General features: G+C 34.9%; 2 protein-coding genes across 2 annotated transcripts; one reads left to right on the top strand and one right to left on the bottom strand.

Annotated features, from left to right (window-relative positions):
- The first annotated feature begins 244 nt into the window (after nucleotides 1–244).
- Nucleotides 245–4,675, top strand: LOC105949590 (uncharacterized). The gene is made up of 13 exons (XM_012972892.2): nucleotides 245–444; nucleotides 732–758; nucleotides 967–1,089; nucleotides 1,328–1,580; nucleotides 1,688–1,774; nucleotides 1,857–1,937; nucleotides 2,131–2,637; nucleotides 2,715–2,801; nucleotides 2,881–2,961; nucleotides 3,180–3,563; nucleotides 3,659–3,745; nucleotides 3,820–3,900; nucleotides 3,975–4,675. Exons 1-13 carry the CDS (start codon nucleotides 248–250, stop codon nucleotides 4,503–4,505), a joined length of 2,526 nt encoding a protein of 841 aa, XP_012828346.2. The 5' UTR covers nucleotides 245–247; the 3' UTR covers nucleotides 4,506–4,675.
- A 711-nt stretch (nucleotides 4,676–5,386) lies between these two features.
- On the bottom strand, nucleotides 5,387–10,876 carry ALDH6B2 (aldehyde dehydrogenase 6B2). The gene is made up of 19 exons (XM_012972893.2): nucleotides 10,752–10,876; nucleotides 10,431–10,528; nucleotides 9,719–9,790; nucleotides 9,447–9,608; nucleotides 9,278–9,356; nucleotides 9,032–9,186; nucleotides 8,777–8,840; nucleotides 8,005–8,084; nucleotides 7,815–7,880; nucleotides 7,401–7,451; nucleotides 7,104–7,255; nucleotides 6,884–6,974; nucleotides 6,637–6,717; nucleotides 6,421–6,498; nucleotides 6,280–6,315; nucleotides 6,159–6,202; nucleotides 5,927–6,005; nucleotides 5,750–5,840; nucleotides 5,387–5,644 (listed from the first exon to the last, which is right to left on the bottom strand). Exons 1-19 carry the CDS (start codon nucleotides 10,774–10,776, stop codon nucleotides 5,532–5,534), a joined length of 1,617 nt encoding a protein of 538 aa, XP_012828347.2. The 5' UTR covers nucleotides 10,777–10,876; the 3' UTR covers nucleotides 5,387–5,531.
- Nucleotides 10,877–14,148: the final 3,272 nt, after the last annotated feature.

The following is a 14,148-nucleotide window of genomic DNA, read 5'->3' as shown; positions in this document are numbered from 1 at the left end:
AAACAAAAATCACGAGCCAACTCTTAAATCATTACAAAGTGAAAACAATTATTTTTTTCCTATTACAATTATTACTGCAGTACTGTATTAAAATAATTATTTTCTCAATTATTAGTTTTAAGTTTTAACTAACAATACTATCAAATAGTAGTAGGAGATTAGGCTGAGTTGAGTTGGCTGGCAACCACTTAACTTTCCATAATCAATACTTAAGTACAGTGAGATTAATTAAGATACTAATTAATTAATGAGACACTTAACACTAGTCAAATTACTTTCAAAAGTCTTTCCTTCTCTTTTTCTCTCTCTACCAACTGAACTCCTTTCTCTCTCTCTCTCTAGGATTTTTCTGCAGAAGATCGCAGAATCAATCGTCCTCAAAACCCCAATGGGTTTGGTGGCACTTCTCAAGTTTGCTCTTTTCTGCATCGATTTTCTCGCCTGGTTTGTGTTTCCTAAACCTTTTGATTTTGCTCTACTTTTTTTTTTTTTTTTTTTTTTAATTATTCAGGAATCAGGATATATATATATATATAATATACATAAATCATAATATATGTCATTATTATTTGCATTTCCTCACACCGATCATCGTTTCTACCTTTTTTTTTTTAATTCATGTTCCATTTGGGGATTTTAGCTAGTCCCTGTTATACGTATACGTGCATGTATCGATAGTTCGATACAGATAGTAGGGTTGTACTAATATGTATGTGCATTTTTCTCTGCAGGCCTGTAATTGCTCTTGGGTACCCGGTGTAAGTTATATTATTTTTTTTTTCTCTCTCTCTAGGGTTTATGATTTTGTGGCAGGAAATCAAGTGTTCTAGCTTTTAGGCAAATGCATATGCAATGTTAATTTTTGTCAAGTTTTTAGTCAATTGGGATGTATGATTAAAATGCTTAAGTACTCATTAAAAATCACCGAAAAAAACGCAAAACATTAGTTAGTGCTTAATTTTGCAGGTTTGCTTCAATCAGGGCAATCGAGACCGGTTCAAAACTTCACATGAAGAAGTTGGTCGTATATTGGACCCTTTTCGGTTTAATTTCTCTCTTCGAATTTGCTTTCGCCAAAATCATTGTTTGGTAAGCACTTTCCGGATGAATTCCTGTCTGTCGGAATTCGTTACTACATTCTTCATGTTATTTAACCATTTCAGACTGCTACCTTCATTCTTTCATATACGGTAGAAATCGAGCATTTTATAAACAAATGGTATCGTTTCAGATACCATTTGTTTAATATATCGTGCATCGCTTACCTAATACTTATAACCCAATTATTTAATTTTTTTTGGGATATGTTGTTGTTTTATTATGATAGGATACCGTCGTGGTCTAGCATTAAACTTGTTGCTGCCTTCTGGTTAGTGCTTCCTCGATTTGATGGTGCATGCCTCGCCTATCAAGACCTTTTACGCCCGTGCTTATCTGTGAATCCACAAGCAGTTTTAGACAGGTTGTTGTACTGGCTAAAGAAGGAAAAGCCTCGTAAAATAGTAGCTTTTCTTGATTTGGCTGAGGAATACATCAAAGAGAACGGATCCGAAGCTCTGGAAAAACTTATTGCAAGCAAGGTTGGCTATATGTGACAAGCTTAGGAAAAGTCTAAATTTTCTCTCTTGTTTTTTGTACCTATCGGAGTGAGAATTACGTGATTTATTTGGTTTGCCTATTGATACAGTTGGAGGCCAAAGAAACTGATAATACTCAGAGAGAGACACAAATTCAAGAACCAGAGGAGAAACTTGCTGCTGTTAACTTAGAATCGGTATTTTCCACAGGCATGCATGCATGTTTTAGTTTCTTATTTCTATAGTTGCACTCAATTTTATTCGCTGTTTTTTTTATAGTTGAAAGGACCTGATATTTCTCCTGAAGATAATGAAATGTTGAAAGCTACAGCAAAGACTGCTGCAATGGAAACGGAACAGGTGATAGTAAAAAAAAAATCGGTAAAAAAAAGGTGATATTGCGCATGTCATATTCCCTCTTGGCTGTTGTCATTACAACTTGAATAAAACTCATTCAGAAATGAGGAGCAGTTTACGATTTGGGTTTTGTTCTATTCACTTGGACATATGAGAATTGTTGAACGAGAATGTTGTGTCACATCTGTATGTGCAGAAAACCGAGGTTAAAGAGATGATACCACCAGAATCAAGTCCAAGAAATCGAAACCAGGAAACACCTCCATTTACGAAAGTTCATCAGCCAGAATGGAACTGTGGTTTGTGCCAAGTGACAACCAAATGCGAGAAAACACTAAACGCTCATCTTCAGGGGAATAAGCACAAGTCCAAATGCGAGTATCTGAAAATCAAGCTATATGCTGAAGAAATGGGGCCCACAACTTCGGTAACAGCACATATATCGAAACAGGCCAAAACAGAGGCAGCAGCAAAGGCTAAAGTTGGGGAAGCATCGCTGCAAAAATCTTCTGAAAATATCGAACTTCGATTACAGGTGCCTAATGACCAGGCGAAACAGGCTGAGCTGAAGCTGGACCGGCAGCAAAAAGATTCTGAAAAGATGGAAGAAATTGTTCGATTCCAGGCGGCTAACGAGCAGGAAAAACAGGGCAAGGCTGAGCGGGATAGTGCTGCCACCCAGACATTTATACCGGACCGTAATGTATGTAAATTGTATGTGCTTTATTTGGTTATATTTTAAAATGAGACGATTTGTTTGCTTATTGAATATTGATACAGTCGGAACACAAAGAACCTGATGATTCTCAGGGAGTAACTCAATTTCAAGAACCCGAGGAGAAAAATGCTGCCATTGTAACAGAACCGGTACATTCTACAGAGACATGCATGTTTTGTAGTTTCTTATTTCTATACGTCCGCTCGATTTATTTGGTGTTTCTTATAGCTAAAAGGACTCGATACCGCTCAGAAAGTTAACATAATCTTAGCAGCTACAGACAAGACTGCGTCAACTGAGATGAAACAGGTGATAGCTGATAGTTCTCTCTCACTGCATGAATTGATTAAACTTTGTGAAACTCACTCTGCCTGTTTCTTTCTTGTTCGGCTTTACTATTTGATAGTAGAAAGTGGCTGATTTTGTTATCGATAAATATCGACTAAACACTTAAACATAAACAAAACCTTTAACTTTCTTCTCTTCGTCAGTGTGTTTTCACTAGAAATATATATTTTATATCGCAGCCCGAGTTTAAAGGGATGATAGCACCAGAGGCAAGTCCGAGAAAGACCCCTCCCCTTATCAAAGTTCATCTGCAAGAATGGATCTGTGGTTTATGCCAAGTGACAACCACAAGCGAGACAACACTTAATGCTCATCTTCGAGGGAGTAAGCACAAGTCCAATTGCGAGAACCTGAAAAGCAAAACGGGACCCACAACTTTGGTAACAGCATTGAATCAGGCCAAACCGGTGGCAGCACAGGTGAAAGTTGGTGAAGCATCGCAGCAAAAATGTTCGGAAAAGATCGAAGAAAGAGTTCAATTTCAGGTGGCTAATGAGCAGGAGAAACGGGCTAAACTGAGGCAGGAATGGCAGCAAAAAACTTCCGAAAAGATCGAAGATAATGTTCGATTCTCTCTCTCTCTCTCTCTCTCTCTCTCAGTGTTTGCTTTATTTGTGTATATTTTCAAAATGAGAAATTTGTTTGCGTATTGATACAGTTGGATACGAAAGAACCTGATAATTCTCAGAGAGAGGCTCGAGTTCAAGAACCAGAGGAGAAAAATGCTGCAGCTATGTCAGAAGAGGTAAATTCTATCGATTTGCATGTTTTAGTTTCTCATTCTATTCTTCAATTCAGTTTATTTACTATTTCTTACAGATGAAAGTATCTGATACTGCTCCGAAAGATAACAAAATGTTGGAAGCTACAGCAAAGACTGCTACAACTGAGATTAAACAGGTGATACAAAATCTCTCAATGCATAAATTGATTAAAACTTTGTGAAATATATATATTTTACATCACTGGTGCAGAAAAACGAGGTTAAAGAGACGATAGCACCAGAAGCAAGTCCAAGAAAGACTCCGAATTTTCATCAGCAAGAATGGATCTGCGGTTTGTGCCAGGTGGCGACCACAAGCGAGAAAACACTAAATGAGCATCTTCGAGGGAGTAAGCACAAGTCCAATTGTGAGAATCTCAAAAGCAAACTCAATGCCAAAGAAACGGGACCCGCAATTTCGCCAACCAAAGCACATTTATCGAATCTGCCTGCTGCTGCTACAGAGCAGGAAAAATGGGCAAAGCTGAAGCAGGAGTGGCAGCGGAAAGATTACGAAAAAATCGAGAAAAGTGTTGGGATTGATGAGGTGGCAAATGAGCTGGAAAAAGAAAAACAGGGCAAGCTTGAGCAGGATGGTGCTTCTAGTCATACGTTCAAACTGCACTGTGACGTGTGTAATGTGAAGCTGCTTAGCGAGATTGATATGCAGAGTCATCTCAAAGGGAAACGACACTCGTCTAATATCGAAAATGCTGGAGAAAATAAAACTGTGAACAAGTGAAACGCGAGTTGATCAAGATGTATAGTAGTTGTTTGAGTGAAATGTGGGAAAACTCGAAAACTAATATCATTGTGTGAAGATGTAAATAAAACCCCACATAACTAGTTGGAATCGATAATAATTCGTATGTCGATAACCAATATTTTGAAATTGAGTGAATTGCAGAAAAACTTATTCTGTTTTTTTTTTTTCTTTTTTTCCTTTTTGCACTTTAATTTAGCTTAATATCATTTTTATTAAATTTGTAAATTGTAGGCCCAATAACTACAACTCATACAGGCCGAATAAATACTATTTCGTCCCACCGGAAGTTTCAGGGAAATGGATTCACGGGTCGAGCCCAAGAGAAAATCCGAACTCACTTTGACTATGAGAATGAAAAATAGGGTAAATTATGGCCACCCATGAGGTAAGGTCAAATTACGAAAAAATCCCTCTTATTTAGATAATTACAATCATTCATCAACTATGAATCTTCTTATATATCCACCCCTTATGGTGTCAAATTTAACAGAATCTTCTAGATTCCGTGGAATGTTCTCCAGTTTGTACTCGTTTTATGCAAAAAATGCAATTTCCGATGCACCACAATCTGATTTTTACAAGCCAAGAGACATGTGTTTATGATAATCTTGTTTCACAATATGAAGCTCGAATGGGGTAAAACGGGTACAAATTGAAGAATATTCCCCATAATTTATAAGATTCCACTAAATTTGACACCACATGTAAGAAGATTCATAGTTGATGAGGGTGGTTGTAATTAGCCAAATATTAGGGAGTTTTTCGTAATTTGACATTACCTCAGGTACGCGGCCGTAATTTACCCTAAGAAATATTCTAAAAATATATTTATAACTTATAAATAGTGAATATTTTAATTTGAGAAGTTGGGATTCATTTTTATTTCATTTTCTTTTGAGAGAACACTAACAAAGGAGAGCATCATCACGTTATTACACATCATCAGGACAAACGTACTTGAGAAAGTAGTTTTAGTTAAAAGCGTGTTTTCGGTCAATTGCTTTACGACTTTTGGGAAGTGGGCATTGCTAAAGAAACTCCAGCACCACTTGGTAAATCTTTCCATTGTTGTGTCACTGTCTTTATCTGTGTGAAGAACTGAACCCCAGCCTTGCCTGAATATAATCAAACCCCATCAATTAAACCAATATTTATATATATATTATTGTTGTTTTTTCGACTAAAATATGGCGAATACTAAAAAGAAGAATCGAAGTTACCGTAGAAATTGAGATCCCCTGCAAACGAAGCCTTGGAGCCAGTAAACGAGAAGAAGGGTAACGGAACGGGTATAGGGACATTTATACCGACCTGAAAAACGAATTAATTCATAGTTTAATTTAGTGACAGGGGTATAATCGGTATAATAAATTAAACGTTACGAAACAACTTAGTACCTGGCCTGCCTCTATTTCAGTTTGAAATTTTCTTGCAGCTATTCCAGAAGACGTAAAAATCGCTGCACCGTTACCGTATCTGTAGAAACGGGTTAATGTAAATACACAGCATTTCTCTACTCAGATAGCAAAAAATCGATTTTGTTCAAATATATATAAGAAAAACGAAAAATGAAAAACGAAAAACGAAAAAAAAGTTGACGATTTGAATAGAACAAGAAAGTGTAATTACTTATTTCTGTTGACTATCTTTATCGCCTCGTCCAAACTGTCGGCCTGAGAGGAGGAATCACACGTAACTCAGCACAAGAACTCATGGCACACAATAGAAGATAGTTTAATTACTGATATACCTGCATGCAAATGAGGACAGGGCCAAAGATCTCCTCCTGAAAGTCCACGATGACGAATTAAACATATATTCACGTGCAATAAAATTCAAGATAATCTTTCGATATACAGATGGAAAAGGAAAACGAAGATTAATAAAATACCTTATAACATTCCATGTCAGGGGTGACATCAGCTAAGATGGTGGGACCGACAAAGTTACCTTGTTCATATCCTGGAACCTGTAAGTCATCGATGAACGCAGAAGGTAATAAGCTTTTGTTACTCTTATCCAACACAAAGTTGAAGTTATTTATCTCCTGTTTTCGAATTCAAACTACTTTCGACATGTAATTTGCAGAATATAAATAAACAAGTACCTTAATACTTCTGCCGTCGAGTAATAGTCTGGCTCCACTTTCAACCCCACTTTGGACCAATTTGCATACCCTTTCCTTTGCCTAAGAATATAAACAAAGAAAGAGGCGCTCAAGAAATTAAACAGGATATTTCCCGAAGAAGACAAAATGTATAAAAAATTCCTAAGCATTCTGAGATAATCCTTGGATCAAATAAGTATTGATGAATATTTATCAGATTCAGTTCGAAAATGGGCTCTGTACTCACCTGCTTGCTAATGACTGGACCGAGATCTGCCTCAGGATCTGTTCCAGCACTTACTTTGAGAGCTTTCGCACGCTCCACTAGCTTTTCTTCCCTACAAAGATTCAACGAGTTAGTATACATCGGAAACTTACTTTTTGAATACATCATTTTTCCCATATAAAAAAAATCACGTTTTTTAAGTAATTGTTGTAAGTAACGAACATGAAGCGATGGGACATACCAGAATTTTGAGTCTCCAACAAACACAACGGTGCTAAGAGCCATGCATCTTTGTCCAGCAGCACCAAAACCAGCTGCTATTAAAGCATTCAAAGTTGCATCAACGTTTGCATCAGGCAACACAATTCCGTGGTTCTTTGCTCCCATATTGGACTGAAGGTGTTTTATCCGTTAAGTAGTCAATAATATTTAACAATAATTTGCTGCCAATATATCTGGGCATATAATTTGCTACCAATATATCTGGTCATGAGGAGAACGTAATCATAACAGTAGAGAATAGATAGATCGCACGAACCTGAACACGTTTTCCGCTAGCTGCAGCTCTTGAGTAGATATGCATTCCAGCCTGAGAACACAAATTGGTCCATGAGTTACTAAACAGTAAAAAAGTTCAAGCTTTGGCAAATGGAGCTTAATCGAGCTTACTGTCATGTCTGATTGTTATATGACTCAAGCTAAAACCAGATAAATAAGAAAACTTGAGCCTCGAGGAAATAACATGAAAGAAAATTGACGGATACAATCTAGTTTGATGCTACCCAACTTAATATCTGAATTAATATTTTTGGGGAAAACATGGCGTGCATCATTATAAATGAATAAATTTCTTGTACGACATTATCAACCAGAAAGAGAAATTCCTTGGAACATGGAAGGTCTAGTAAGACATTTAGTTTGAAACAATAGTAAAGATGGACAGATTACTAACTGTATTTGAACCAACAAATGATACAGCTCTGATATCTTCGTCATCACAAATAGCATTAACAGTGTCCTGCAGTAAAAAAAAAAATAAAAAAAATGAGAACTGTCAGATCCAGACTGCAAGTTCGACTTATTTAATAACCCAGGCATCTAAGAGGAAATTACTAAAAGGTGCTGGACAATCCAGATCATACATTAGTGCCATGGACAATATTCAGGACACCATTGGGCAAACCCGCCTCCATTGCCAACTCAGCAAGAATCATTGAAGCCCCTGAAAAGAAAAAAAATGAAATAAGAGAAGCAAAGGCAAAAGAATTAGAAGCAACCAGGCACTAAATAACAACACTGTTAAGGGATTAGCAATCTATATTTGGTGTAACATAAAAGGCTAACAGACATCTACTCAAACATATAATCACAAGGTTAAACGTAGATGAACTGAAGTGTCTTATTTTTCTTAATTTATGAAAATATGAAATAGAAATGTAATAAGAGACGAGCACAATGAATTCAGAACTTGATGAAATGTATAAACTAGTATATATCTCCATCCACTATGGCTCGGGTGTTGAAGAAAACAATGAATTTTTATCCATGACTAGGTCAATAATAATAGGATAAAATGACTATTTCTTCTACCCAAAAGGTGCCACGATTCACCCGCAGGACCAAAATACGCAATGACCATTTTCTACTGAGTTCACTTCACACCACTTTAACTGTGTTGTCGTATATCCAAATATGAATGTAACTTTAGATTTTAGAAGCATTAACATAATAATGTCTGTGAGGTCTGTTACGATCCCAAGCCAGATAAGATCAGATTGTATGGGTGTATGTATGCATGAGTTAGATCAGCTAAACATAATATAGTATCAGCCACTAACACTTCCACCTATTCTTGTTGTAGGATTTCACTCATCATAGGACTTGAATAAAATAATATTACAAGCAAAAAGTCACCTGGATCTTTTTCAGATGGCTTTAGAACAAAGGTGTTTCCACATGTGACTGCAACAGGAAACATCTGCCACATTCCATTAAGAAAGAAAATACTTGTTTATCCGGGGTTGTTATATAAAAGCATTTCCATTTAAGAAAAAAACCCAATAACAGCAAGGTTATATATACCTTGAAATAGATAAACACAATCGAATATGATCAAAGATACATAAATTATGAAAAATATAAACATCTAAAAAGAAAAGGCAAACATACCCACAAGGGAATCATTGCAGGGAAGTTAAAGGGGCAGATTCCTGCACAAACACCAAGGGGTTCTCTAACACTGTAGGTATCGATTCCACTCGATACATTGGGCACGTACTCTCCCATCTGTAGGGTTGCCATGCCACATGCATGTTCCACCACCTCTTCAAGAAAATCCCGATAATAAGGACTCAACCCCAACCGATATTTAATCTAAGGTAAGAAAAAAAATCAAAAGACACATAAAATACTAACCCAACCCTCTGAATACATCTCCTTGCGCGTCCTTCAGTGTTTTCCCTTGCTCTGTTGTAATATTCGAGGCAAGCTTATCCTGCATCAACAATCCAACTCTTCAAGTTAATATTACACAAATGTGATATAAGAGTGGACTATAATAAATGAGAAGTTTTAACCAGCTGACCATGTTTTTACGAATAAGGTCTTGGAGCTTAAACATGATACGCTGTCGTGTTGTGATTGGTGTGTTTCGCCATGATGGGAAGGCCTCTTTTGCAGCAGATACTGCATAATTGAACTCCTCCCTTGTTGTTAGCGGTACTTGAGAAACCACTTCTTGTGTTGCCTATGCTCAAAATATCAGATACGAGAAAGGAAAAGACCAATGCTAAAGAACTATTAGCAACTCAAGAAACAAAAGCTATAGACTATAAATTTGTCATCTCGTTTACTTACCGGATTTATGACATCAATGTGATCAGGTGAATGTGAATCCACAAAGGTACCACCAATTAGATTCGGAACCCTCTGCACAAACATAATATTGCCACATGCATCAAGATAAACGTAAAGGTAACGTGATTGGATAAAAGCTAAATCCTCTAAAAGTTTGAACGGCTGAAAATTGAGAGGAGAAATGTGCAAATTTTATTGTACATTCTGGCTATATACTATCAATAACTATCGTCTCCCTATGCATGTATAAATGTCACTTGTTTTCCAACTTCAAACAAGTGGAGATATTTATCGAACTCGAACACCTTCTCGATTTAACGTCCCGACTTCTCTGTGATTGTAGATTACCACATTATCTATGAAGTATGAATTCAAAATGTTAAAGGTGAGTGTTCGACACTTGTATCAAGTACCAATTCTCAAAACTTAACCCTCTAGCCCTTGTTTCTTTCCAAAACTTAATTTTCTACCTATATTTTATTTGATCGATTTGTGGCCTTCTTGACAGAACTACCCCAAACTATGGCAAAATCTCCTTTGAACTTAGAAATATTTTATTCAAATATCTGTTCATAAAGACTCAGATAAACCACCGCATACTCTATTCTCAATCATGATAACAAGGAATAAAACAGGGAGGAAAAAAAAAACAACAATTATAAGTTCATAAATAAATACTTCAAAAATAATATTTGAAAAAAAAAACACTCACCAGTGAGTTACCATGCCTCCAAGATGATTCGGTAGCAGTGGAAAACTGCGAACTCGCAACCCCAATTATCCGAGGACTCAATCTCCTCATGTTTCTCACTGCATAAATCCATTCCAAATATAATTTAGGGAAACAAAATATTAAAAAACGAAAAGAGAAGTAAAAGATGGATCAGAGATTTGAAGATGCAACTGAGTTAAAATCACAATCAACTGTGATCCAATTCATGTATAAACTCACTCAGGAAAATTCCAAAAATTCGCGAACTAATCAATAACAAAAAAAATCGTGAGTATAATATTCAGATTGAAGAGCGATTACCTCGTTGGATTGAAAACTGCAGCATCTTGAGTTTGTGCTTCAACTGAAATGAAAATGCAGAGCAGAGCGCCACTGTTGAATGACTGGATGATTTCCACCAAATTTAATATTATATTAGTTTTTTTTTTTTCATTGGTGTTTTTTTAATTCCGGGATGAGTCAGATTTTCTTGTAATTTTGTGCAATTAACGAATCTTTATCTATTAGGAGTAGGTGGATTGCACTCATTTATTTAAGGGGATCACTATTTCAAATCCCAACTTTTGCTTACTTAAATACCAAAAAAATAAAAAATAAATAATTAATTGTAAATTACTTTAATACCCTTAATGAAATTAAAACTAAAAAAATATTACAAATACTATTTTTCTTTCTTAAATACCAAATAATCAAAAACTCAAAAAACCATTTCCCTCCTTCTCCACCTCCTTCTTCTCCCTCCCCAAAAACCCTTCTAAAAAATCTTCCTCACAATAAACCCTTCACAACAAACCCTTCTAAAAAATATCAAAACTAAAGAAATTAAAACCTCACAAAACGTATAAAATTGAGTTATAAGACAATAATATGGTAGTATATATGAAAGGAGAACACATTAAGGTAAGTATCGATGTCTTTTTTGAGCTTCGAAGTCGATTTTGAAGTTTTTTTTTTTTGAAACCCGTCGGCAATTTTCGACACATACAGGTCGATTTTTTGGTCAATTTTCGACACCAACGTGTCGAAAAAGAAAAAAAAAAAAAAAAAAACCAAATTTCGACACCTACCTGTCGAAAATTGTCCAAATTTCGACAGGTATGTGTCGAAAAAATACTGTTGGTAAAAAAAAAAAAAAAAAAAAAATTTTTTTTTTTTTTTTTTTTTTTTTTTTACCAATAGTGTTTTTCGACACCTACCTGTCGAAAATTGTCCAAATTTCGACAGGTAGGTGTCGAAATTTGGTTTTTTTTTTTTTTTTTTTTTTTCTTTTTCGACACGTTGGTGTCGAAAATTGACCAAAAATCGACCTGTATGTGTCGAAAATTGCCGACGGGTTTCAAAAAAAAAAACTTCAAAATCGACTTCGAAGCTCAAAAAAGACATCGATACTTACCTTAATGGCTTCTCTTTCCACATATACTACCATATTATTGTCTTATAACTCCATTTTATAAGTTTTGTGAGGTTTTGATTTTTTGAATTTGGAGATGTTTTGGAGGATTTAAGAAGATGAAAAAGATAGGGTTTAATTGGGTTGTCGCGGCAGTTACGAGCACGTACGCTGGCGTTCGGCGGCGTCGGCGGCGGCGGCGGCGGCGGCGGTCAGGGTTGGAGAGGAGAAGAAATGGTGGAAGTTTTTTTTTTTTAACAACAAAGGGTTTTTTTTCTTTTTTTTATTTGGTTTTTGAATAGGTAATTTCTAATAAAATTTGATATAATTGATATTTTGTATGAAAGGGTGTTTTTGTAATTTTCTTTTTATTTTGGTTTTAAAGTAAGAAAAAACTTATAAATATGTACTCAATTGTGGTTTTCAACTAGGTAGTATTCAACTAAGCAAAAATTAGTATTCAAAATAGTTGCCCCCTTTATTTAATACTACGCCTGGTGAAATACAAGCGGTAATTATTAACAGTTAATCTGCATATAATCACGCACACATAATAATAATAACAATAATAATAATATGGTTGGCTGCGGGTTCCTGCATTATCAAAAAAAAAAAAAAAAAACAATAATAATAATAATAATAATAATAATAATAATAATAATAATATAAAAGTTATACAAAATGGTAAATTACAACCATCCTTGGAGTATCGTCAAAATTACGAAAAAATCCTCATGTTTGGATAATTAATACTATTCATCAACTATGAATCTTCTTACACGCGCCGATGTCAAATTCAATATAATTTTCTAGATTATGTGGAATGTTCTCTAGTTTGTACACATTTTGTGTCAAAGTGCAGTTTCTGATGCACCAAAATTTGATATTTACAAGACAAAAAACACATTTTACGGTCATTTTACTTCAAATTGTGGAGTTCGAATGAGATAAAACGGGTATAAAATTGAAAATATTCCCTATAATTTAGAAGATTCCATTAAATTTGACATCACAAAGGTGGACATGTAAAAAGATTTATAGTTGAGTGGTTGTAACTACTCAAATATGAGGGGAGTTTTCGTAATTTAACTATACCTCATTAGGTGATTGTAATTTACCCTAAAAAAATAATAGGGGTAATGGCAAATAGGCACATGGCAAAAACACTTAATCTAAAAGAGGGACATCCAACTTTTTTGTCTTTCAAATAAATCCAGTCTATTCAAACTTATTTGCAAATAAGGAAAATCCTTTTATATATATCAAAATTACCCCCAATTCATTGAAACTCAATTTAACTCCAATTTCATGATTTACACCCCAATTTAGCCCAATTTCATCAATTAACCAATCTTAACCCTAATTTCAATTTTGACCCGCCGCCACCGGAGACCGCCGGTCGCCGCCGCTGACCGGCGTTGACCGCCGGTCTCCGGTGTTGACTTTTTCTTTTTCTTTTTCTTTTTTTTTTTGGCCGGTCAAGGCCGGTCAACTGCCGTTGACCGCCGGGTCTCCAGCGTTGACTTTTTTTTTTTTTTTTTTAATTTTGTTTTTTCTTAAAAAATATATTTTAATTAATATTACTGTCTTGACTGCTAAATTACTGTCTCCGACAGTTATTTAACTGTCGGAGACATTAATGTAACTGTTAATTGACTTTTTTTTTTTCATCAAAAATATTTTAATTAATATTACTGTATTCGTTGCTAAATTACTGTCTCCAACATTTATTTAACTGTCGGAGTAATTTAACTGTTAATTGATTTTTTTATTCTTAAAAATTTTTTTTTAATTAATATTACTGTATTCGTTGCTAAATTACTGTCTCGGCAGTTATTTAACTGTTAATTGACTTTTTTTTTTCCTTAAAAAAAATTCTTTTAATTAATATTACTGCATTGGATGTTAAATTATTAGACAATAATATTAATAATATTACTGTTCAGAAAAATAATATTCATAATATTACTGTCCCAAACAGTAATATTACTGTCTGAGACAGTAATTTAGTAGCGAAGACAGTAATATTAATTAAAATATTTTTTTTCTATGAAAAAAAATCAAAAAAAAAAAAGGCAATGCCGGAGACCGGCGGTCAACGGTGGTTGACCGGCCGGAAAAAAATTTCAGGAACAAAAAAATTCAAAAAAAAAAAAAAAAAGTCAACGGCGGAATCTGGCCGTAAAAAAAATATTTCAAAAAAAAATTATTTTCTAAAAAAAAAGTTTTGGGGGTTAATGTGATATATTTGTCTAAATATGGGGTCAATGTATAATATTAAGGAAGTTAGAGTATAATGGATGGAAT

This window comes from Erythranthe guttata, chromosome 2 (assembly GCF_056151865.1).
Source record: "Erythranthe guttata isolate IM_541 chromosome 2, IM_541, whole genome shotgun sequence".
In the NCBI taxonomy this organism is placed as follows: Eukaryota; Viridiplantae; Streptophyta; class Magnoliopsida; order Lamiales; family Phrymaceae; genus Erythranthe; species Erythranthe guttata.
The sequence above is the reverse complement of the archived record's forward strand: the minus strand, read 5'-3'. Positions and strand labels throughout refer to the sequence as shown.

Excerpts from the sequence above, each read along its gene's own strand:
- ALDH6B2 (XM_012972893.2), bottom strand. The coding sequence starts at position 10,776 with ATGCTGCAGTTTTCAATCCAACGAG. Across the intron at positions 7,452-7,814 it reads CATTTGTTGGTTCAAATACA|GCTGGAATGCATATCTACTC; the intron begins GTTAGTAATCTG and ends TTGTGTTCTCAG. Across the intron at positions 6,718-6,883 it reads GTCCAGTCATTAGCAAGCAG|GCAAAGGAAAGGGTATGCAA; the intron begins GTGAGTACAGAG and ends TTATATTCTTAG.
- LOC105949590 (XM_012972892.2), top strand. The coding sequence starts at position 248 with ATGAGACACTTAACACTAGTCAAATTACTTTCAAAAGTCTTTCCTTCT. Across the intron at positions 1,090-1,327 it reads TTCGCCAAAATCATTGTTTG|GATACCGTCGTGGTCTAGCA; the intron begins GTAAGCACTTTC and ends TTATTATGATAG. Across the intron at positions 1,581-1,687 it reads AAAAACTTATTGCAAGCAAG|TTGGAGGCCAAAGAAACTGA; the intron begins GTTGGCTATATG and ends CTATTGATACAG.